This window comes from Natator depressus, chromosome 2, assembly GCF_965152275.1.
Source record: "Natator depressus isolate rNatDep1 chromosome 2, rNatDep2.hap1, whole genome shotgun sequence".
NCBI lineage: Eukaryota > Metazoa > Chordata > Testudines > Cheloniidae > Natator > Natator depressus.
In genome coordinates this window covers 65,473,948-65,498,650 of record NC_134235.1, presented here as the reverse complement: position 1 = coordinate 65,498,650, position 24,703 = coordinate 65,473,948, and the positions used below count along the sequence as shown (strand labels likewise).

The 24,703-nt window shown below is 44.0% G+C and overlaps 1 protein-coding gene across 1 annotated transcript in view; it reads left to right on the top strand.

Annotated features, from left to right (window-relative positions):
- Positions 1-24,703, top strand: part of LOC141981408 (uncharacterized) — a 99,212-nt gene that overhangs the window by 50,951 nt on the left and 23,558 nt on the right. Inside the window, exon 3 of the mRNA XM_074943081.1 lies at positions 5,322-5,473. Coding sequence (XP_074799182.1) covers positions 5,322-5,473 — 152 coding nt within the window. The remainder of the gene's footprint in view (positions 1-5,321; positions 5,474-24,703) is intronic.

Genomic DNA, 24,703 nt, shown 5'->3' with positions numbered 1-24,703 from the left:
GGCATTCACTGGGATGTTCAAAAGTGCCTAAATCCCATTGAAATCACCTTATTACTGAACCTACTGTCCAGCAAGTGATTAAAGTGCCAACTAAGGGCCAAACCCTATCCTGTATTATGTGGATATTCTGAGGAGAAATGGGTGTAGGAAACTTCTTCCTTTCCCACCCCACCCATTCAGCAAGAGGGTGCCTAGTGCTCAAGAAAGTACAAAACTAAAGGGTACCGTAGCCAGTCCACACTAACTCCAACTGTTGCTAGCCCTGGTGAACCTGCTCAGTGCTAGACCAATGATGGGAGAAGTGCCTAAAATTCTTGGTGTAGATACAACTTAAGAGCAAAATGGTGCTGGTGGCAGATCACTGCTTGGCTGCCAACGAGTCAGATAGGATTTCCCCCCTGAAGGTACACAAGACATCTTCATTGGTGAAAACCAGTAGAAAAATAATGGGTTTTGCCTCAACTTTTATGCTGAGATAGTTACTGTAGGTGAAAACTGCTATTTTCACATTTGAATTCAGAAAATTATCTGTAGAGTAGGTCTAAAAAAAATGAAATGTAAGCCCTCTCTTGTGACCTAGAGATGGTATGAGGATCAGCATACTCATTTGCTGTATCTCCAATTCCACTGTTCGTGGTGTGCCCCTCCAATGTTCTTCCAGATGGTGATCTGTCAATGGACTAAGAATTCAGAGGGTATTGGTGGCTGCTAAGAATTGTAATTTATCAAGTAGCATCTTCATGCTCCGAAATCCACCTCCCGGAAGGTAGCCACACTGCACCACAGTAACCCAGCAAGGGATTTGGAATGTACCGACTGGTCAAAGTAGGATGACCAGGGTGGCATAAATTGCCCTAAACATATACTTTGAATAATTTTGCTTTGTATATGGGGCCGTGATGCAACTTTTTGCCATCTTTACTAAGGCAGATCTTTGCAAAACAAATGTGGATTTTGTTACTGTGGCTTGTTTTAAAAACAGTTAATTGAAAAATCTGTTTTCACTGTAAACATCTTAAAAGGTGAAAATATTTATGTAAGTCTAGTACCAACACAGTTACTCAGAGCACACCCTGAAACATCCATTTAAACACTGCTTTTGAAGAAATGATGACCAGACAAGAAACCTGTCATAAGCTGTACCTCTAGGGCACTCCCTGGAGGTGAGGATAGACACCTCTCTCATCTCAGACATCCTTCTTTGGCTGTAGGCATTGCTGTATCACCTGTTCAGAGTGCAGTATGTCTTAGGGGAGCAGCTCCCCCGCTTCTGGGCATAAGAAGCAGTCCAAAACAAAAAAGGCAAACAAAATAATCGTGCAGCCCACAACGCAGTGTGGGTTTGCCCTGCTGTTCCCCACGAGGCCAAAGGTAAGTTTCTGTGAAGGGGGCTGGATTCCTAACCCATGTGTGTCTGAGAGACCCAGCCTGAATGCCCAGGCTCTAATAAAAAGAAAACGAAAGTACAGATGATCCCTTTACATGCAGTAGAGGCTCTTCAGCAGCTTCACTGGTAAGCAGTCTCTGCTCTTTGGGACTAAGGAGCTCTTGCTCTGCTTCCCCCTGAGTGCCACCTTTAAGGACCTGCCCATCTCTGGTCTTGCCAGGCCTCAAGAGTGCACTGGATTGGGGATTCTTGTGCCTAAAAGAGTTCTTTAGATCCTTCCTGATTATGGTGGGGAGCTTTCCCCCTCACCAAGGTCTGTTGGCCAGATCTTCAGGCATGGCCAAAATGCACAGAGCTGAAGCCAAAGGTTTATGCAGCAATGACTCCTTTGCACTGCCTTGGTCTGGATGCTATTCTTTGTGTGCCATTCTCCCTGCACTGTGTTAGAGCAGCCTGAAGGCTACTCTAACTTATGCTTCCCCGTAACAGCCACCAGAGACAAAAATGCTGCCCAGGACTAGCATGGCACAGGAGCATCCTGACCATAGTTCTTTTTCTCAGGATACATCCTGCCTTACCCACTATACTAGCCAGAAGAAGGATATGTGGCATACAAATTTTTGTCTATTCTATGTAGGTTCTTATATCTTACTCATCCCTGCAGTATCTGAGCAGCTTCCACTAGTGTATTAAGCAGTGTGAGTACATGCCTGTCATGTGTTTGTTATCATGCTCTCCCCAGAATGAAAAGTGTGTGCAGTGTGTGTATGTTTTTTGTAAATATAAATATACTTGCTGTTGTGTGTTTATTACAGAAGGCAAAGGCAAAGTAATGTGTCTCTGTCAAGGTTCCTTCCCCACTCTGAACTCTAGGGTACAGATGTGGGGACCTGCATGAGAGACCCCCTAAGCTTATTCTTACCAGCTTCGGCTAAAACTTTCCCAAGGTGCAAACTTTGCCTTGTCCTTGAACCGTATGCTGCCACTACCAAGCGTTTTAAACAAAGAACAGGGAAAGAGCCCACTTGGAGACATCTTCCCCCAAAATATCCCCCCCAAGCCCTACACCCCCTTTCCTGGGGAAGGCTTGATAAGAATCCTACCCAATTTGTACAGGTGAACACAGACCCAAACCCTTGGATCTTAAGAACAATGAAAAATCAATCAGGTTCTTAAAAGAAGAATTTTAATTAAAGAAAAGGTAAAAGAATCACCTCTGTAAAATCAGGATCGTAAATACCTTACAGGGTAATCAGATTCAAAACATAGAGAATCCCTCTAGGCAAAACCTTAAGTTACAAAAAGACACAAAAACAGGAATATACGTTCCATCCAGCACAACTTATTTTACCAGCCATTAAACAAAAGAAAATCTAACGCATTTCTAGCTAGATTACTTATTAACTTAACAGAAGTTCTAAGGCTGCCTTCCTGATCTGTTCCCGGCAAAAGCATCACACAGACAGAAAAACCCTTTGTCCCCCCGCCTCCAGATTTGAAAGTATCTTGTCCTCTCATTGGTCATTTGTGTCAGGTGCCAGCTAGGTTACCTTAGCTTCTTAACCCTTTACAGGTGAAAGGGTTTTGCCTCTGGCCAGGAGGGATTTTATAGCACTGTATACAGAAAGGTGGTTACCCTTCCCTTTATATTTCTGACAGTCTCTCACTCAGAATGGAAAACGATGAGGTTTGTAATGGTCCTTAGTTCTTGAGGGAGTTCATTCCACAGTTTCAGATCACCCTCAGAAAGTTCTGTTTCCTGCACAGATGAGAATTATTCTTATCGTAGAGAGTTCTATTGTGCCAGAGGAGCATAGTTGTTGTCCACGGTGTTCATTTTGGAGCTTTAGATAGTCTCTTAGATATCCTGGGCCCATGCCATGGAGCACTTTGAAGATAAGGACTGAGATCTCAAAATTGATTCAAAATTCTATGGGAAGCCAGTGGAGGACAGGTCTGATGTGTTCATGGTAGCTTGTGTTGCTGAGGGGGCATGCTGCAGATTCTGCACTAGTTGGAGTTTCCTAAGTGCTTATGGCTTCATGGATGGGTATATTGCACTGCTGTAATCCAACTGAGACGTTTTGAAGGCATGAATAACTGGGGCCTGGTCTTCATCTGCTAGGATGGGACAGAGTTTCCTAGCAAAGTGGGGATGGTAGAAAGTATTAATCACAGATGCTGCTATGTGAGAGCTCAGTGTCAGCAAGTAATCCAAGACTACAGACTGAAATGACCCATTATGCATGTGACTCTTTAATCAGTGGAGACCACACCATGACTGCAAACCCTTCAAAATACTTTCCTCGGTCCACCAGCATCGTCTCTGTCTTGCTCAGATTCAGTCAGTTGTTCTTCCTCCATGAGATGATCTCATCCAAGCAGTGGGCCATCTTGGTGGTAGTGGAGTGGTCATATGTGATGAAAGATAGGTAGAGCTGTGTATCATCTGCATATTGCTGGCACTTGAGTCCACGTCTTTAGACTAGTTCACCTAGTGGCTGCATGTAGATGTTGAAAAGGACCAGAGAGAGAATTGATCCTTGTGGAGCCCCACAGGTAAGGGGACTAGTGTTGGAGGTGCAATTTCCTATCACTACTTGTTGGGTGAATCCCTCCAAACCATTTTAGTGCATTACCCTGGACCCCTGTCGCCTCTCCTAGGTGAGACAGAATGATCAACAGTGTTGAATGGTGCAGCAGACGCCAGGGAGATGATAGTGGATGTTTGTCCTCTGTCCATAGACAGGAGGAGATCATCCATCATTGCCACTAAGGCTATTTCATCAGTTCTACGCCAGTATATGTGATCTTCACTAGACCAGGTAGATAGTGTCTGCAAAGTCCACCAGCAGTTTGGTGCAAAGGTGTTGCACCATACCCAAAGACCTGGCCCTAAATGTTCTTCTCATGTTTCATTCCATTTTAAAGCCTGGAATGAAGAGAGGTAGACCTGGAAAATTCTGTACATTCAATATACCAGTTACTAAGGTTTGAAAAGCATGGAAACTGGAATATGCTTTTTCAGGGCTTCAGAAGCTATGCTGAATTTTATAGCTTAGTTCTTTAAATGAATGCTTCAGACCCTAGTTAAACTTATTATGCTCAGTTACAAGATGGAATCTTCTACTGTCAATCATACTATCATATACTTATCATGCATCCTAAAATAGGGGGTGTTAGCAGCTAGTTGGCAGGTACTGCATCTTTGCTGGAGCCAAATGAAGCTTTTGGACTTCACTAGGGTCAGCTAGAAATTGTGTGTGTGTTTGTAAACCCCAGGGTGAGCATTATAAGATCTGTTTACTGAGGCTTCAACAGCAATTAATCAAACATACATTTTAACAAAAGGCTATACTGCAAGCTTTGGATATTTCCTATTCTAGAGGTGAATTTGAATTTTGGTGGTGGGTGAGAGAGGAAAGGGATCAGAGGTGGGCTAAGAAGGTGGGCTTTGGACTGGAATTAGTTTGGGGCTAAGATTTGGCTTTGAGGTTCAAGGTCCAACCAGGGTTAAGATGCAGGCTCAGGCTTAAAATCAATATAGCTGAAGTCTCTCAAACATTTCTTGCAGGATTCCAGACCACAATGGCAGGGACTTCCCAGTTCTGTTGTTCACATGAGATTCCTACCATTTGGGGTTGTAATTGCGCAAGAATAATTTGCGTGATTCTGGCCACATCCAACCTGGAAGCAGGAAACAAGACCTCTTGCAGTTTTGGAACCTATTCAGAACCAAAATTGTGGAGGTAGGATAACATCTGCGATTGTGAATCTAAACCCCACAAAATTAAAGTGGTTCCATGTTCCAAAATTGGCCCATTTCTAGTTACACTGGACATCAGCCGAATCAAGGGCTACAATGCAGTAGTTTGTTACAGGTGGAAGCTTTAAAAGTAAAAACCTCTGAAGTAACTTTCTTTTTTTCTTCAAGCACCATTCAGGTTGTTCTCTCAAGAAACACGTGACTCAGCTGCCTATTACCTGCGGCTAGTCCTGGAAAACTTAGAAAGAACAGTTGCAATGGGTTCTTCTCCTTCCCCTCAGGCAGTGGAAAGCAAAAATTCGACCACAACAGTCAATCAGGTAACAGGAATCTTCACTGGATAAATGGTTTGAGGTTTCAGCCTTTAAACCACAACCCTTTCTAATGTCATTCTTACTCTATTGTTTTCATTAGACATTTTTTTAATGTAGCATCTGAACTGTACAGAGATTGTTACCTTTCCGATCCATGTGCAGTATTACATGCCATACAGAAGTTCAATAGTATGTGTAAAAAGAAAAGGAGTACTTGTGGCACCTTAGAGACTAACCAATTTATTTGAGCATGAGCTTTCGTGAGCTACAGCTCACTTCATCGGATGCATACTGTGGAAATTGCAGAAGACATTATTATATACACAGACACCATGAAACAATACCTCCTCCCACCCCACTCTCCTGCTGGTAATAGCTTATCTAAAGTGATCATCAAGATGGGCCATTTCAAGCACAAATCCAGGTTTTCTCACCCTCCGCCCCCCCACAGACAAACTCACTCTCTTGCTGGTAATAGCCCATCCAAAGTGACCACTCTCTTCACAATGTCTATGATAATCAAGGTGGGCCATTTCCTGCAGAAATCCAGGTTCTCTCACCCCCTCACCTCCCTCCAAAAGCCACACACACAAACTCACTCTCCTGCTGGATGAAAAAACTTGTACAGATACAGAATATCAACTGCATGAAAAAACTTGTACAGATACAGAATATCAACTGCATGAAAAAACTTGTACAGATACAGAAGAGAGTGAGTTTGTGTGTGTATGGGGGTGGGGGGGTGAGAAAACCTGTATTTGTGCTGGAAATGGCCCACCTTGATTTTCATGCACGTTGTAAGGAGAGTGGTCACTTTGGATAGGCTATTACCAGCAGGAGAGTGAGTTTGTGTGTGTGGCTTTTGGAGGGAGGTGAGGGGGTGAGAGAACCTGGATTTCTGCAGGAAATGGCCCACCTTGATTATCATAGACATTGTGAAGAGAGTGGTCACTTTGGATGGGCTATTACCAGCAAGAGAGTGAGTTTGTCTGTGGGGGGGCGGAGGGTGAGAAAACCTGGATTTGTGCTTGAAATGGCCCATCTTGATGATCACTTTAGATAAGCTATTACCAGCAGGAGAGTGGGGTGGGAGGAGGTATTGTTTCATGGTGTCTGTGTATATAATAATGTCTTCTGCAATTTCCACAGTATGCATCCGATGAAGTGAGCTGTAGCTCACGAAAGCTCATGCTCAAATAAATTGGTTAGTCTCTAAGGTGCCACAAGTACTCCTTTTCTTTTTGCGAATACAGACTAACACGGTTGTTACTCTGAAAATAGTATGTGTGTATGTGCATACACATTTATCGAGCATGTGATCAGGTCTCTGGAAACTTAAGCACATGAGGACAACGGTATCAAAGTTTTGGTGAAAAGGACATGCTTTTCCCGTTGTGCCGGCATCTTTCAGAGGAAAAAGTAAGTTAAAATAATTCAATAAGGGGCATAATTAGACCCTACTGGCTTTGTTGTTGTAATCGGTTTGTGATAATGTGTTTACTGGTGACAACCTAGTACATGTTGCATCTAGGTCAAGTCAGGCCAATTTACCTAATTCTGTGCAATTATTATTTTATAGCAATCCTATTTCCAGAAACCCACAAATGACTAAATCCAGTTATTCTGAACTCTAATCAAAGTTAATCTGATGACTGAAATGGTCTTTGTAGTGGTTGCCATGTAACAGGCTGGTTAAAACTGAGACATAGAAGAGTTAAGCATCTTGCCTGGGGAGACATTGTCACCTAAGCACAAGGCTGGCAGTAAGGAGACCAAGGTATGACAGAGGATATGTCACTTAACCTCTCTATACTTTTGTTTCCACAAGTGTTTCTATAAATGAGGATACATATATGCCTAATTACATCATGTTTGGAAAGTGTTGTATCTAGTAAGTGCAAAATATTTAGCCAGCCATTGGCAGACGTGAGACTAGAACTCAGAACAGAGATGGTCAAAAAAATGAGCATTTTTGGTGAAAAATTAGTCCAGTGGCCCATTGCATGCAAAAATAATTTAAAAAAATCTAAATTGTGAAACATCTGTTATTTGAAGCTCTGATGGAGGAAAAAAACTTTTTTTCCCCAGAATTCATCCAATTTTGCAGAATTTTTCAAACAATAATATAAGCAAATATTAATTGGGAGAAAAATTGATGAATATTTTGCCCAGTTCTAAACATATACGCCCAGACTGTCAGCTGCACCAGACTTCCACTCAGTGCTGCTGAATGGGGAAGGGGTTGAAGTGAAAGGTGTCTTTTTTCTACTTCTGCACTATCCCAGTGCCTATGGCTGTTAAGGGGATATATACTTCAATTTGGCTCAGCATAATTTAGAGCGGCTCTGAGACCAAGGTGCATCTGGGTTTTTTTCAGCAGAACTGATCAAAAATCAGAATTTCTGTCCCATGGGAAATCCTGGTATTTATTTACTACTTTTTATTCTGAATAATGACAAAATATCAAAACAAGAAGTTCTGAAAAATTTCAGGATGGAAATGAAAAGTTTCCACACTTTCACTTGGACCTTTTTGGGCAAAATGAAATGTTTCAACATTCCTGAATCTGAAAATTTTGTTGCAGGTCGGTTCAATGTTAACAATGCATCCACGTGAGCTGCCATATTACTTCATGGGAGTTGTGGTTTGGGTTCCTGATGTCCTCCTATGGGCCAAGCTTCCCAGCCAGACTGCACCTTCCATAGTGCATCATGATTGTGGGGTTACTGTGCTGCACGGTAGCAGCTCAGTCAGAGCGGAGACTGTGGTGCATCATGGGAGATGAAGTCTGGCTACAAGTCTGACCCATAAGGGAGAACAACAAGGGTGTAAGGCACCTGAATTCCAGTTTCTATTCCAGGTTTCACAGCAACTTAAGTGGAGGCATATTAATATCAAACTGGTCTGACCCGTAATGTTTCATTTGAGTTGACTGACCCAAAATGAAATAATTTGGAAACTAAATATTTCATTTCAACTTAACCAATGGCACATTATTATTTTTTTTTTTTGCAAAATTGATATTTTCCCATGGAAAATTTTGACTTTTTTGCAGAACCATTTTCTGTTTAAACATTGACAGAAATTTTCCGAGCAGCTCTATTTATCAGACAGCAGGCCACATCTTTTCCTCCCCTGATACTTTTCTTACTCTTATTTTAGTAGATGAGTTGTGGCATAGAGCTAGCTATGCCAGTTCCATGCCACGATTGGATTCCTCATGCCAGGATACTATATAAGTTGTAATTATCACTGTAGTAATCTTCTTGTACTGTCACATATATGTAGTAATAACAGGACGATGAATAATGAAATTATCTGACCACTAATTTGTTTGATCTCAACTACAGAAGTCAGTTGAAGTTTGCACAAATAATAATGGAAGGCAGAGGTAGTGGGGGAACAAAGGTGACTTTTCTGAGGATATATCAGGGACTGAGGAAAGAGAGGATCATCTTCTTTAGCCCTGTGGAGAGGGAGTTCAAATGAAGATCATTGTCATGTTTCACATAAACCATTGGATTCTTTGTGAACTGGTTGGAATTAAGCTGCTAACTGGAAGTCAAAAGAAAATTACTGGTCTTACTGAAGATCATGATTCAATTTGATGGCTGCAGTGAGCTCGTGTTACCGGAGAAAACTGTTTCTTAAGAATCCTGTTAAGGAATATCCATGTACCCAAATTGTACCTATAAAGGACTCAGAGCTAGAATGTTCTAAAATCTTATCAAGGTAAGCTTCCTTTTAAATGCACTTGGAAATAGAAAAGTATCTCAGCCACACTGTCAGGGGCTCGTTCACCTGCACATCTACCAATGTGATATGTCATCATGTGCCAGCAATGCCCCTCTGCCATGTACATTGCCCAAACCGGACAGTCTCTACACAAAAGAATAAATGGACACAAATCAGAGATCAAGAATTATAACATTCAAAAACCAGTCGGAGAACACTTCAGTCTCCCTGGACACTCAATAACAGACTTTAAAGTGGCAATTCTTCAACAAAAAAAACTTTAAAAACAGACTTCAACGAGAAACTGCAGAACTGGAATTAATTTGCAAACTGGACACCATCAAATTAGGCCTGAATAAAGACTGGGAGTGGATGGGTCACTACAAAAACTAATTTCCCCAAACTAATTTTCCCCTACTGTTACTCACACCTTCTTGTCAACTGTTTGAAATGGGCCACCCTGATTACATTGGCCTCATCACTACTACAAAGTATTCTACTGTTGAGAATAGCCCACTTCCACCTTGATTGAATTGTCTTATTAACACTGACCCCCAACTTGGTAAGGCAACTCCCATCTTTTCATGTACTGTGTATTTATACCTGCCTACTGTATTTTCCACTCCATGCATCTGATGAAGTGGGTTTTAGTCCATGAAAGCTTATTCCCAAATAAATTTGTTAGTCTCTAAGGTGCCACAAGGACTCCTCGTTGTTTTTGCTGATACAGACTAACATGGCTACCACTCTGAAACCTGTCACTTTCTTTTGTCTTGTGGCCCTAAAGAGAGAGAAATAACATTAAAATCCTTGTAGAGTATTGAGGCATAAATTTTCATATGATAGTTGTAAAGAGTCCTTTACAAGGTTATATCAATTATGTTATCTCAAGTGGAGAATGAAGACATTTCTTCTAAGTAGATTTATGACCAATGATGTTTTGGATTAGTCTACCAGCAAACCAAGCTTTGTATGTAGTCTCAAACAGCTGTCACATGTCAACAGTAAGTTTTGGGGGGGGTTGGTGATAGAGGGTATTGAGGAAGATTGTGCATTTGCCAAAGCTGTAGGTATACAGTACCCGAAATGCAAACGTATATCAGCAAAGTAAGATTAACTCTCAATAATCACAGCAATATTTGTATCAATCTCTCATGTACATATAGTGGAGATGTTGCTATTATCTGAAACTAAACTGAAGACTAAAATGGTGTGACTGCTCTGATAGTGGATGAAGCACAGTTTGACAGATTTGTATAAGTCCCCAGAATTTAATAATGCACAAACACCTATTATGTATATACATACATTATATTTCAAATTGAGTGTAATAGAGTAAATCATAAAAAGTCAGTTTAAGAGGTCTACAGACAGCCTTGTGCCTTTACAGAATAAACTTTGTGTCCTCTCTCACCCCGTATAAGAGCATCAACTTTCAGTTGCACTTGTGCCACAAAACCCAAACAATGGGTGTCTTAAATCTGTAATGTGTTCGGTAGAGATGAATTTACCTTTTCCCATACCCAAACCCTTCAAGCTGTTGGGGCACTTTAGTAACCTGGCTTTCTTCAGGGCTTTAATTAGTACAGTTCTCCCTGCAAAGTGCTACACAAAAGATAAATAAGGCAGAAATGTCTTGAGAGGGATTGAAGGTGAGCAGAAGCTGGAGGCCTTCTTCCCATCCCCTGGCAGGGTGGATGTCCTGGGCCTCCAGTCCCTTGAACTGCTGTGAACTGGAAGAACATAACTATTTAAAGGATTGGGGGGAAGTCCTACAGCTGAGTGGTGTTAAAGGCCTCCACCTTCCCTTTCTGTTTCAGGTTCTGTGGCTTCAACTACACAGCTTAGAGCTGTTTCAACCATCTGGACAACCATAGGGAATCCTCTCCAATGCTCCCAGACAAACTGGTAATACTGATTCTAGGGTGCTGGCTCCTATGTTTGAGTTCCTAGGTCCTATGGAGAAAGCTGCCCAGGCCCTCAAGCAGTTCCAGGCCCTCATGTGGTGCTCTTGTTGCTGTGGTCCCCATCTTAGCACTCTGATGTTGCCCACCTCTCTGGCAATATTCAGACTGTATCTGTGCTTTCCTCAGTAAAGCACAGACAGCTTATATTTACCATCTAAATTATCTTTATATAACCATAACATGGTCAAACAATTAGGGTTTCATTCAGCATGAAACTTCAATAGAAATGAAAACATTTTCATTTTCCTTTACAATTTCTATGGAAATTCTTGGCTTGTTTTTGTGGGGGGTTTTTTTGGGGGGAAGGGGGGTGGAAATTCAAAAACCAAAGTATTTTGGTTGAAAACTCAAATATTTCAGTTTGGAAATGATGCCACAGAGCCTCATAGTTCCCATTCTCCTTTCTAGATCAGGCTCCCTGATCAGACTACATCTTTTTTGATGCATCATGGTCTCCCTTTTTGTGGAATGGAGGAGTTGTTTCATGCGAGCTTCTCTGGCCAATGTACACCTTGGGAGATTTAGTTTGGTGGGGGAACTAGGCTACTGAGAGAAAGGGCGCTTGAGACACCCAAACTAGATCTCCCATGAGGTACCATGGCAGTCTTTCCGATTTGAAATATTTGGGGCTTGGGGCATTCGTTTATTCAATGCAAAAACTGAATTTTTTCACAGGAAGTAGACAATTCTCACACAAGAAAACCCCATTTTTTAGTTGGAAACTCTCAATTTTCTGCTATTTCAGTGGAAATTTTTCAACCAGCGTAACACAACAGCAACCAGAGACTGGTGTTGGCTGCAGCTTGCAGTTCCCTGCACTCCCAAGCGCACCTTCAAAAATGTAGGTAGACTTCTGGTCTCTGCAGCTACACCCACATCTTTATTGTGTGGAACCGGTGCTGTTGCTGTGTAAGCAGGAAGGGAGAAAGCAAGGAAGGTGATAAGAGGAATGGGGTGGGGACTGGGTCTAGAATTCTCCTAGCAGGGACCACATGAGGGAGAAGCCTTGGCACTGTCACCCTGTCAGGCATGGAGTCAGAACCCTAGCAAGGGCAGAGAAGGATGATGGATGCTGCTCACCTTTGCTCTCTGCCTGGCCTGGATTCTTGCTGACAAACTCTATCAGCTACCGTGGTGACCTGCAGGGGGGAGAGGGATACAGAACTCTAGAAATGATGCTGGAGGTTGCTGTTCAAATGGAGAACCAGGATGAATGAGGTGGAATTAGTGTGAATAGAGTGGATTTTTGAAAAATTAAAAAAATGTAGACACTAGTAGAATGGGGTAGGGGAATTCAACCCATACCATCTATGCATTTAAAATGGCCCACATCAATGTAGTATCTGAGCAACCTGGTTTGTGCATATGTAAAAAGAGATATAGAAATGTTGGACTGGAAGAGACCTTGAAGTCATTGTATCCAGTCCCCTGTACTGAGGCAGGACCAAGTAAACCTAGACCATCCCTGACAGGTTTGTCCAACCTGTTCTTTAAAACCTCCAATGATGAGGATTCCGCAGCATCCCTTGAAAGCCTATTCCAGTGCTTAACTATTAGAAAGCTTTTCCTAATATCTAACCTAAGTCTCCCTTGCTACAGATTAAGATCATTACATCTTGTCCTACTTTCAATGGGCTTGGAGAACAATCCTCTTTATAACAGCCTGTAGCAAGGAGGCATGGCCGCCCTCCCTGACAGAGAGACCCGTGACCACCCCACCGGAAACAGGGGGCAGGACAGGGCCCGGAAATATAAAAGGCAGGCCCTCCAGCTCACTTAGAGGAGAGCTGCTGGAGGAGCAGGACATTTCCCCCTCCCTGCTGCTAGACCTCGGGCCTGACAGAGGCCGCTACATGCCAGAGACCTGGAAGGACTGCTGGAGCTACTAGGCACTGGGAGGCACCGAGCAGCTGTTGGGGCTGCCACTAGCTGTTTATCCCAGCGATGAACCCAGGCACCCCCTGAATGGGAGTGTAGGAAGGAGCCCAGGGAAGCTGAATAGGGTTTGGCTGCATTACTGACTGTTGCATGTTGTGGCCAGATTCACTGCTGACCGGTGGCAGACCACTCCTAGGGCCCTGGGTTCGGACACAGTGGAGTCAGGTGGGCTTGTGTCCCCCTACCCCTGTCACTCCACCCCTGGGGATGGCAGCCTCTCCACCTTTAGACCAAGAGGCCTGCATTGGTCTGTCGTCCACTCGAGCTAGGACACCAGACAGTTTTGCTGTCTGCCCCGCCAGAGAGTTGATCTCCTGCAGGCCAGAGCCATTAGCTGCCCACCCTGATTGAGGGCCCCAGGCCTATAGACTCATTGCTGCTCTGCCTGAGTGCAGGCCAGAGCCCTTAACTGTTAGCTTCCCCGCCCTGGCTGAGCGCTGGGGCGCACAGACTCAATTGCTGCCCGGCCTGGACTGCAGGTTTGGGCCTACTAACTGTCGGCTAATTCCTCCCTGAACTGGGTTGCTCCAGAGCAGGGGTCGGCAACTTTTCAGAAGTGGTGTGCCGAGTCTTCATTTATTCACTTTAATTTAAGGTTTCGCGTACCAGTAATACATGTTAATGTTTTTAGAAGGTCTCTTTCTATAAGTCTATAAGATATAACTAAACTATTGTTGTATGTAAAGTAAATAAGGTTTTTAAAATGTTTAAGAAGCTTCATTTAAATTTAAATTAAAATGCAGAGCCCCCCGGACCGGTGGCCACGACCCAGGCAGTGTGAGTGCCATTGAAAATCAGCTTGCTTGCAGTCTTCGGCACGTGTGCCATAGGTTGCCTACCCCTGCTCCAGAGGCATTATAGTGAAGGGGCGTGGTCTCCCTCCCTGACAGATGGGGAGAGAGACATGACTACCTTAAACAGCCCTTAACATATTTGAAGACTATATTATCAGGTTCCCCCTGCCGTATTCTCTTCTCAAAACTAAATGTGCTCAGTTTTTTAACCTTTCCTCATAGGTCAGGTTTTCTAAACCTTTTATCATTTTTTTCTCTCTCCCCTCTCGACTCTCCAATTTATCCACGTTTTTCCTGACGTGTAGCACCCAGAATAGGACACTACTCCAGCTGAGGCCTCACTAGTGACAAGTAGAGCAAAAAATTACCTTCTTTTATGGAACACTTGGTGGAAAAGAGAGTGCACAACTGTCACTTGTGTCACATCAGCTTTTGCGTTGTAAACTACTTGGGCCAGGGATTGTGCCTTGTTCGTTGTTGTTTTTTTTAAAACGATCTATCACATTTTTGTACTGAAAAACTATTTATTAATAATAATGAATCATAGATATGCTGCTTTACCAATTCCAGTAGATGTTAGTGCTGATCCAACTTTTTGCGTATAGTTGTAATAGAAATTTTTCATGCCCCAATTTCAGAAATAATTACTAGCTGTGATTGCCACCCCCAAGGCTCCTTCCAGGACCTCTGAAATATAAACTGTGGACTTAAGTCCTCCCGGTTCCTGTAATGGGATTTTCTCAGCAGGTCCTTAGTGCCGCACAGAGTCCTGTTGATTTCAATAGGACTTCACAAGGCTGGAATGGTCAAGTGCATGTATCCCTTTGCATGACCAGGGCCTGAGACTCTGCAAAACGTACACCCTACTTTTCTGTGGGTCACTGTCCTCGTGCAGAAAGGAGTTAATCTTACTAGTCCTTGCAACAGTCCTGTATGGTTTTATTTGGTCAGGACAGATTCTTTTATATGGAATAAAAACAGCTTTGGAGCTTTGCAGATTCAGTTTTGCCATAGGTGTAGGGATAGAGTAGAGGAAGAGTGCAGCTACCTTCTGTTAGTGTCATGGGCTCTCGTGCGCACGCAGTTCTTTAACAGATTTCGCACTAGGGCTGAGCTCAGCAATTCTCTGCCACTTGTTTTTTTCATGCTTTTAACTTGTGGCACTCTTGTGCGGTCCTCGTGCGGTGAGGGAGGGGGTCATTTTATGTCTTGGATTAAGGAGACGCAACAACCTGCTTCCACTCCCACTAGCTACCATCTAGCAGCTCCTTGTCAATGGTGCTTGGAAGCAAATTGTTTGTTTTTAAAAAAGGCTTGAGCTAAAAATACATAGGAAGATTATTTTGAATAGTAATGGGCCTTAATGGAGTTGTTAGCTCCATTTGCTCTTCCCCAGCACTGCTCCACTTCAGGTACCTTGCTCTCAGGCAGCTAGCCCTTCCCACTCCAGGGCCAGAGCTCCCCCAGCTCCTGCCCTCAGCCCTCTTATAAGGGCCAGCTGGGCCCTGATTGAACTGGCCACACCTGTGGTCAGCTATTCACTCAGCTTTTCCCAGCTGCAGCCCTCTCCAGGGCTGCTTTTAACCCCTTCAGGGCCAGAGTGGGGTGATCACCCCGCTGCAGTGCCCCGTTCTGCACTGTATATACACAGTTTAATGTATATAGATAAATGGGCACACTTCCTGAAGTGTTCTTGTGCGCACACCCAAATGTTTACATTTATACTCCCTCCCTCTTTTTCTATGTGAAGCAGTTCCCACAGACACTGCAGCTAGAAGAAATGTCACAATACGCTATTTGCCTGGCAACTCTGGGAGCTACCTATCAAGATGCTCTACAAGAAGGAACCCCCAAACTAGAAGGGTTTGTGTAACGTGGGTTTCATAGATTCATAGATATTAAGATCAGAAGGGACCATTATGATCATCTAGTCTGACCTCCTGTACAATGCAGGCCACAGAATCTCACCCACCCACTCCTGCGATAAACCTCTCACCTATGTCTGAGCTATTGAAGTCCTCAAATCATGGTTTAAAGACTTCAAGGAGCAGAGAATCCTCCAGCAAGTGACCCGTGCCCCATGCTACAGAGGAAGGCGAAAAACCTCCAGGGCCTCTTCCAGTCTGCCCTGGAGGAAAATTCCTTCCCGACCCCAAATACGGTGATCAGCTAAACCCTGAGCATATGGGCAAGATTCATCAGCCAGATACTACAGAAAATTTTTTCCTGGGTAACTCGGATCTCACCCCATCTAATAGCCCATCACAGGCCATTGGGCCTATTTACCATGAATATTTAATTACCAAAACCATGTTATCCCATCATACCATCTCCTCCATAAACTTATCGAGTTTAATCTTAAAGCCAGATAGGTCTTTTGCCCCCACTGCTTCCCTTGGAAGGCTATTCCAAAACTTCACTCCTCTGATGGTTAGAAACCTTCGTCTAATTTCAAGTCTAAACTTCCCGATGACCAGTTTATATCCATTTGTTCTTGTGTCCACATTGGTACTGAGCTTAAATAATTCCTCTCCTTCTCTGGTATTTATCCCTCTGATATATTTATAGAGAGCAATCATATCTCCCCTCAACCTTCTTTTGGTTAGGCTAAACAAGCCAAGCTTATTGAGTCTTCTTTCATAAGGCAGGTTTTCCATTCCTCGGATCAACCTAATAGCCCTTCTCTGTATCTGTTCCAGTTTGAATTCATCCTTCTTAAACATGGGAGACCAGAACTGCACACAGTATTCCAGGTGAGGTCTCACCAGTGCCTTGTATAACGGTACTAAAACCTCTTTATCTCTACTGGAAATACCTCGCCTAATGCATCCCAAGACCGCATTAGCTTTTTTCACTGCCATATCACATTGGCGGCTCATAGTCATCCTGTGATCAACCAATACTCCAAGGTCCTTCTCCTCCTCCGTTACTTCTAATTGATGCGTCCCCAGCTTATAACTAAAATTCTTGTTATTAATCCCTAAATGCATGACCTTACACTTCTCACTATTAAATTTCATTCTATTACTATTACTCCAGTTTACAAGGTCATCCAGATCTTCCTGTATGATATCCCGGTCTCTCTCTAAATTGGCAATACCTCCCAGCTTTGTATCATCCACAAACTTTATTAGCACACTCCCACTTTTTGTGCCAAGGTCAGTAATAAAAGGATTAAATAAGATTGGTCCCAAAACCGATCCCTGAAGAACTCCACTGGTAACCTCCCTCCAGCCTGACAGTTCACCTTTCAGTATGACCCGCTGTAGTCTCCCTGTTAACCAATTCCTTATCCACCTTTCAATTTTCATATTGATCCCCATCTTTTCCAATTTAACTAATAATTTCCCATATGGCACATTATCAGACGCCTTACTGAAATTTAGGTAAATTAGATCCACTGCGTTTCCTTTGTCTAACAAATCTGTTACTTTCTCAAAGAAGGAGATCAGGTTGGTTTGGCACGATATACCTTTGTAAAACCATGTTGTATTTTGTCCCATTTACCATTGACCTCAATGTCCTTAACTACTTTCTCCTTCAAAATTTTTTCCAAGACCTTGCATACTACAGATGTCAAACTAACAGGCCTGTAGTTACCCAGATCACGTTTTTTTCCTTTCTTAAAAATAGGAACTATGTTAGCAATTCTCCAATCATACGGTTCAACCCTGAGTTTACAGATTCATCACAAATTCTTGCTAATGGGCTTGCAATTTCATGAGCCAATTCCCCCTGATTTAGTCCCATTAAGCTGTTCGAGTATCGCTTCTACCTCAGATATGGTAATATCTACCTCCATGTCCTCATTCCCATTTGTCATGCTACCATTATCCCTAAGATCCTCATTAGCCTTATTAAAGACTGAGGCAAAGTATTTGTTTAGATATTGGGCCATGCCTAGATTATCCTTAACCTCCACTCCATCCTCAGTGTTTAGCGGTCCCACTTCTTCTTTCTTTGTTTTCTTCTTATTTATATGGTTATAGAACTTTTTACTATTGGTTTTAATTCCTTTTGCAAGGTCCAACTCTACTTGACTTTTAGCCTGTCTCACTTTATCCCTACACGTTCTGATTTCAATAAGGTAGCTTTCCTTGCTGAGCCCTCCCATCTGCCACTCCCTGTATGCTTTCTGCTTTTTCTTAATCACCTCTCTGAGATGCTTGCTCATCCAGCTTGGTCTACAACTCCTGCCTATGAATTTTTTCCCCTTTCTTGGGATGCAGGCTTCCAATAGCTTCTGCAACTTTGACTTAAAGTAATCCCAGGCCTCCTCTGCCTTTTGATCCATAAGTTCTTCAGTCCAATCCACTTCCCTAACTAATTTCCTTAATTTTTGAAAGTCAGCCCTTTTGAAATCAAAAACCCTAGTCACAGATTTATTTTTGTTTGCCCTTCCATTCAGTTTGAATTGAATTAGCTCATGATCACTTGAACCAAGGTTGTCCCCTACAACCATTTTTTCTATGAGGTCCTCACTACTCACCAAAACCAAATCTAAAATGGCATCCCTTCTAGTCAGTTCAGCAACTACTTGATGAAGGAATCCATCAGCTATCGCATCTAGGAAAATCTGAGCCCTATTATTATTACTAGCAGTCGTCCTCCAGTCTATATCTGGGAAGTTAAAGTCTCCCATGATCACACAGTTTCCATTAGTATTTACTTCATTAAAAGCATTAAAGAGGGCTCTATCCATATCCAAATTAGATCTCGGAGGTCCATAGCACACCCCAAGCACTATCATAGGGGAGGCTCTAGTAGTTTTCTTCCCGAATGTGATTTTTGCCCAGGCAGACTCTGTCTTATCCATTCCATCGCTTCTTATTTCTTTACATTCTACCTCATCATTGATATACAATGCTACTCCACCACCTTTACCTTTATTTCTGTCTTTCCTAAACAGCACATACCCTTCAATACCTGTAGTCCAGTCATGACTACTATTCCACCATGTTTCTGTTATCCCTATAATATCTGGTTTCACTTCCTGCACCAGTAGCTCTAGTTCCTCCATTTTGTTACCTAGGCTCCTCTCATTGGTGTACAAACATGTTGACTGTTGCTGCGGGCTAGGCCAGAGAGATGTCTTTATCGGGTCAGGGACATACCTGACATGCTAAGACAACCAATTACTGGTGCAACTACTCGCTGCACATAGCTAGGATCTCTCAGACATGTTCACTAAGTGCAGGTAAGCACAGTGTTCTGGGGAAGAGACCCTGAGGAGATGCAGCTTCTCAGTGGTTTAAAGGAGGGAAGAATCCCTGAGTCTCCCACATGCAGGAGAGAACCACCCTGGCCTGGTAGATCTCACCCTGCCACTCTGGTCTGGTAGGTCAAACAGGATTTGAACATCCAGGGGCTTGCTTCACATCAAATGGTAACCTCTCTGCCTTGCAAAGGGGAACATCACACCATTCTCGTGAGCTGAAAAGCTCTGGTCAGCTAATGCCTGAGGGGAGACTATGGTGTTTCTCCTCTTGACTTTTGTACTCTGTGGGACTGTAGTCAAGTGAGGAGGGAAGTATTTGATTAATGCTGTGGAGTTATTCTTTTGACTTCTTTGATGGTGTTGATTTCCATGCTTTTCCCTTTTATCCCTGGTTTCTGTCTGTACCCCTTCTTTTAATATCACCCCATCCTTTCCCTTAGTAAAGGGATAGTTTCTTTTTACTATCTGATTCCTCTAAATAGAGATCATAAGACCTGTGTATTCATTCACGAGGACACTAGGCTTATGTGTACACTACACCTGGAAGTGAACCTCCCACCCTAGGTCCACAGATGTGTTCTCAGAGCTTGCGCTAGCTCAGGGGTGGGCAAAGTTTTTGGCCTGAGGGCCACAACGGGGTGCAAAACTGTATGGAGGGCCAGGTAGGGAAGGCTGTGCATCCCCAAACAACCTGGCCCCCACCCCCTATCTGACCCCTTCCAATTCCCGCTCCCTGACTGCCCCCCTCAGAACCCTCCACCCATCCAACCCCCCCCCACTTCTTGTCCCCTGACTGCCCCCTCCAGGGACCCCCACCCTAACCCCCCCCCTCGGACCCCCCCTCCAGCCTCCCCATTCCTCATCCCCTGCCCCCCCCCAAACCACTGCCCCATCCAACCTCCCCCTGCTCACTGTCCCCTGACTGCCCCCCGGGACCCCCTGCCTCATATCCAACCCCCTGGCCCTGGCCCCCTTACCATGCCGCTCAGAGCAGCATGTCTGGCAGCCGCGCCGCCCGGCCGGAGCCAGACACGCTGCCGCGCTGTCCTGCAGGAATGCACAGCTCTGCTGCCAAGAACACTGCCCACACTGTGGTGTGGCTGCGGGGGAGGGGGGACAGCAGGGGAGGGGCCAGGGACTAACCTCCCCGGCCAGGAGCTCAGGGGCTGGGCAGGATGGTCCCGCAGGCTGGATGAGGCCTGCGGGCCGTAATTTGCCCACTTTTGCACTAGCTTGTTAAAAATAGCTGTGTAGATGTTGTTTGGATGTTGTGGCTCAAGCTTTCAAGCTGCACCTTGACATGGTAGTGCAAGCTCTGCTAGCACAAGTCCATGGACCCAGGCTGGGAGGCTCGCTTCCAGATGCAGTGTAGACATACCCTAAGAGGGAGGCACTGCACCTTAATGTGTATAGTCCAGGAAGGATGAGCTAAAGGCTGAGACTCAGACCATAGGGCCACTTAGGAAGGAGGGGTAAGTGGTGTGTGCACCCCTAGTGTGCTGGGGGGTGCTCCAGGATGGAGCTACGTATATACTGTGTGACAAAGTTCCTCCTCTACCTTGGTGGGTCTTGCGCTCATTGGTGGATTTGCTCGCCTTGGAGCTTCACGGCAGCCCTCAGTTTGGCCGTTTTCATGAACCCACAGTCCAGGTCAACTCCTCTTGTGTCTGACCAGGAGTTGGGAGGTTTGGGGGGAACCCGGGCCCGCCCTCTACTCCAGGTTCCAGCCCAGGGCCCTGTGGAATGCAGCTGTCTAGAGTGCCTCCTGGAACAACTGTGCGACAGCTACAACTCCCTGGACTACTTCCCCATGGCCTCCTCCCAACACCTTCTTTATCCTCACTATAGGACCTTCCTCCTGGTGTCTGATAATGCTTGTACTCCTCAGTCCTCCAACAGTATGCGTTCTCACTCTCAGCTCCTAGCGCCTCTTGCTCCCAGCTCCTTACACGTGCACCACAAACTGAAGTGAGCTCCTTTTTAAACCCAGGTGCCCTGATTAGCCTGCCTTAATTGATTCTTGCAGCTTCTTGATTGGCTGTAGGTGTTCTAATCAGCCTGTCTGTCTTTATTCTGGAACCTTCCCTGTTACCTTACCCAGGGAAAAGGGACCTACTTAACCTGGGGCTAATATATCTACCTTCTATTACTCTTCTGTAGCCATCCGGCCCGACCCTGTCACAACTGCACATGAATAGTTTAATACTAAATTCTTATGGACTTTATTTTTACATATTACAGAAATATAATGTATCATTCATTGTACATATATGCCTGTGTATAAAATCACTCAATGTTTATTAAACTTAATACAAGTGAACATTTCTTAAAGAAATGGAAACAAATTACTACGCTTTCTCTTTAAGTATTTGTGATTATATTATTGCATCATTGCACTCTGCCTTTGGCCTTTTAGACACCACCTCCACATTGAAACAGCATGGACAACATCATTTTAAATATGTGTTTTGACTTCTGAAGTGCTTGTGATTAAGGTCAAGTTTAACTAATATCCTTCATGAGTATAAGATCCAATATAAGTTAGCCTTGTGGCTGCCTGCACTTGCAACACAGCATAAATCCACAACACCCATAGCTCTGACACTTTGTTTTTAACCATATTCAACACATGGATAGGTCCAGCCATTCAAGTTTATTATTACTTGTAATCAAGCTCTTTACAGAAAGGAAACTACAGGGACTCAAGCCACAAACACTTGCTGCCACTACCACGGACATTTGTATTGCACATAGTTGTTTTTTTTAATTATCTCAATTTTTCTTGGCAGTGGCCCCAGACTTTAAGACTCTCTGTTGTCCTTCTGAACCCCAGCCAGGATACATGCTACAGGAGCCAGGCCATAACCATTAAGACAGTAACTCAGCAATGTTAAGCTGTTTCATCAGCACAGATCCTTCATGTGGATGCATCATTTTTTCCCATTTGCAATTATCTTCCTCAGTCCTCTGCTCCAACAGCTGGATCATGGAATATGCCCTGAAGTCATTACAGTATCACCCTTAATTTTTAATTTTCTTGCTCTTGTTGATTTGTGTTTCTTATTCTTAGATGTAGAAGGTTTCATGTGTGTTATACTTCCTTGGGGGATAGTATCCTGTCCATGTCTGTGTTTAACTCCTTTTGACATTAATGGAAGTTAGTCCCTATGCTTAAAAATGTCTAAACATTAGAGCTCCTTGAGGTACTCCGTGCACAAACAACTTTCTCTTTCCTCTGTTGAGGTAGATTTTCTTTGGTTTGTTTGTTTTTGTTTTCTTTACGTAAAGGCTCTTCCTGACACTGACTCCTATTTTAATTTAATTTTACTGTATTAAGCCAAACAAACTGGAGTGAAATCTTGATCCTATTGCAGTCAGTAGTAAAACTCCCACTGACTTCAGTGAGCCCAGGATTTTGCATTTGGCATCTCCAGGAATGATAGCAGCAGCAGGCCCTCACATCCAAATGCATCTCCTTTGGGTAATGTTTCTACCTTCCTGCTCTTCAAGCAACAAATCAGATCATTACCAAGTGTCTGTTGATGTTCTGATCCCTTTGAGAAAACGACTGAGGGAAAACAAAGCCATAAATTGAAAGGAAAAAAACTCCTCCTGATCTCTGCATTATGCAGCTAGAACAGATAAACTGCAAACTAAAGCTCTCTCACTTGCTTTAACATATTCCCTGCTGCTGATGGACACATTCAGGGGTACGCTGTGCATTCCATGGTGTGACTTTTTTTTCTGTATGGGAATGAGCCTTAGGTTCATCTTAGATTGCTTTCTATATCTATTTACAAATCTTTTAGGCAGCTTTGAGCCCTCTGTGAGTCACGGTCCTTGCATGGGTCTGAACCCAAGCTCTGTATCCAAACTCTGCAGAATTGTTGATTCAAACTTTGTCTCTCAGGCCCATCTCTAATTACAAGCAAAAATCTGAATAGTTGAGGAAAAGGATATAGGGCTGATATCCATGTTAACTCATCACTTGGGGTCTTTAAATCAGAAGATATAGTCTAGTTCAGAGGTTCTCAAACTGTGGTCCGTGAGCTCCATTCAAGTGGTCCGTGGATAGTTCCCTCTAAGGTGCACGCCTGTGCGGCTGCACACGAGAGAATGAAGAGCCACCCACCTAATTTGTGGAGCTGCGCAGGTGTGGCTCCACCGATTAGGTGCCTGGACCCTGGAGAAAACACACATGTAAGGTGAGGTGGTGGCCTTTGGGGCAGAGGGGGTAGGTGGGAGGGGACAGTGGGGTGAGAAGAGGGGGTGGGGGAAATTTGGGATGTGCAGGGTTGCAGTGGTGACTTTCCCCAGCTCCAGGGCTGCGGTTGCCAGGGAGAGATGGCCCTCCTTCCCAGCCTCAGCTCTGTGGTTGCTGTGGTGGTGGAGAGACCCTCAGCTCTGTGGCTGCGGTGGTGCGGAGAGACGGCCCTCCTTCCCAGCCCCAGTTCGGGGGCTGCTGTGCTGGAGGAGAGAGGGAGAGACCCCCCTCCTTGCCAGCCCCAGCTCGGAGGCTGCCACAGCGGGGGAAAGAGGGCACATCCATCGCATTAGAAAGGTAAGACTACTGATATTAAAATGACAGGTTTCAGAGTAGCAGCCGTGTTAGTCTGTATCCGCAAAAAGAAAAGGAGGACTTGTGGCACCTTAGAGACTAACACATTTATTTGAGCATAACCTTTCATGAGCTACAGCTCACTTCATCAGATGCATTCAGTGGAAAATACAGTGGGGAGATTTATATACATAGAGAACATGAAACAATCGGTGTTACCATACACACTGTAACAAGAGTGATCAGGTAAGGTGAGCTATTCCCAGCAGGAGAGCTGGGGGGCGGGGGGAAACCTTTTGTAGTGATAATCAAGGTGGGCCATTTCCAGCAGTTGACAATCTGAGGAACATCTGAGGAACAGTCGGGGGGAGGGCGGGAAATAAACATGGGGAAATAGTTTTACTTTGTGTAATGACACATCCACTCCCAGTCTTTATTCAAGCCTAATTTAATGGTGTCCAGTTTGCAAATTAATTCCAATTCAGCAGTCTCTCACTGAAGTCTGTTTCTGAAGTTTTTTTGTTGAAGAATTGTAACTTTTAGGTCTGTAATCGAGTGACCAAAGATATTGAAGTGTTCTCCGACTGGTTTTTGAATGTTATAGTTCTTGACGTCTGATTTGTGTCCATTTATTCTTTTACATAGAGACTGTCCAGTTTGACCAATGTACATGGCAGAGGGGCATTGCTGGCACATGATGGCATATATCACATTGGTAGATGCGCAGGTGAACGAGCCTCTGATAGTGTGGGTGATGTGGTTAGGCCCTATGATGGTGTCCCCTGAATAGATATGTGGACACAGTTGGCAATGGGCTTTGTTGCAAGGATAGGTTCCTGGGTTAGTGGTTCTGTTGTGTGGTGTGTGGTTGCTGGTGAGTATTTGCTTCAGGTTGGGGGGTTGTCTGTAAGCAAGGACTGGCCTGTCTCCCAAGATCTGTGAGAGTGATGGGTCATCCTTCAGGATAGGTTGTAGATCTTTGATGATGTGTTGGAAAGGTTTTAGTTGGGGGCTGAAAGTGATGGC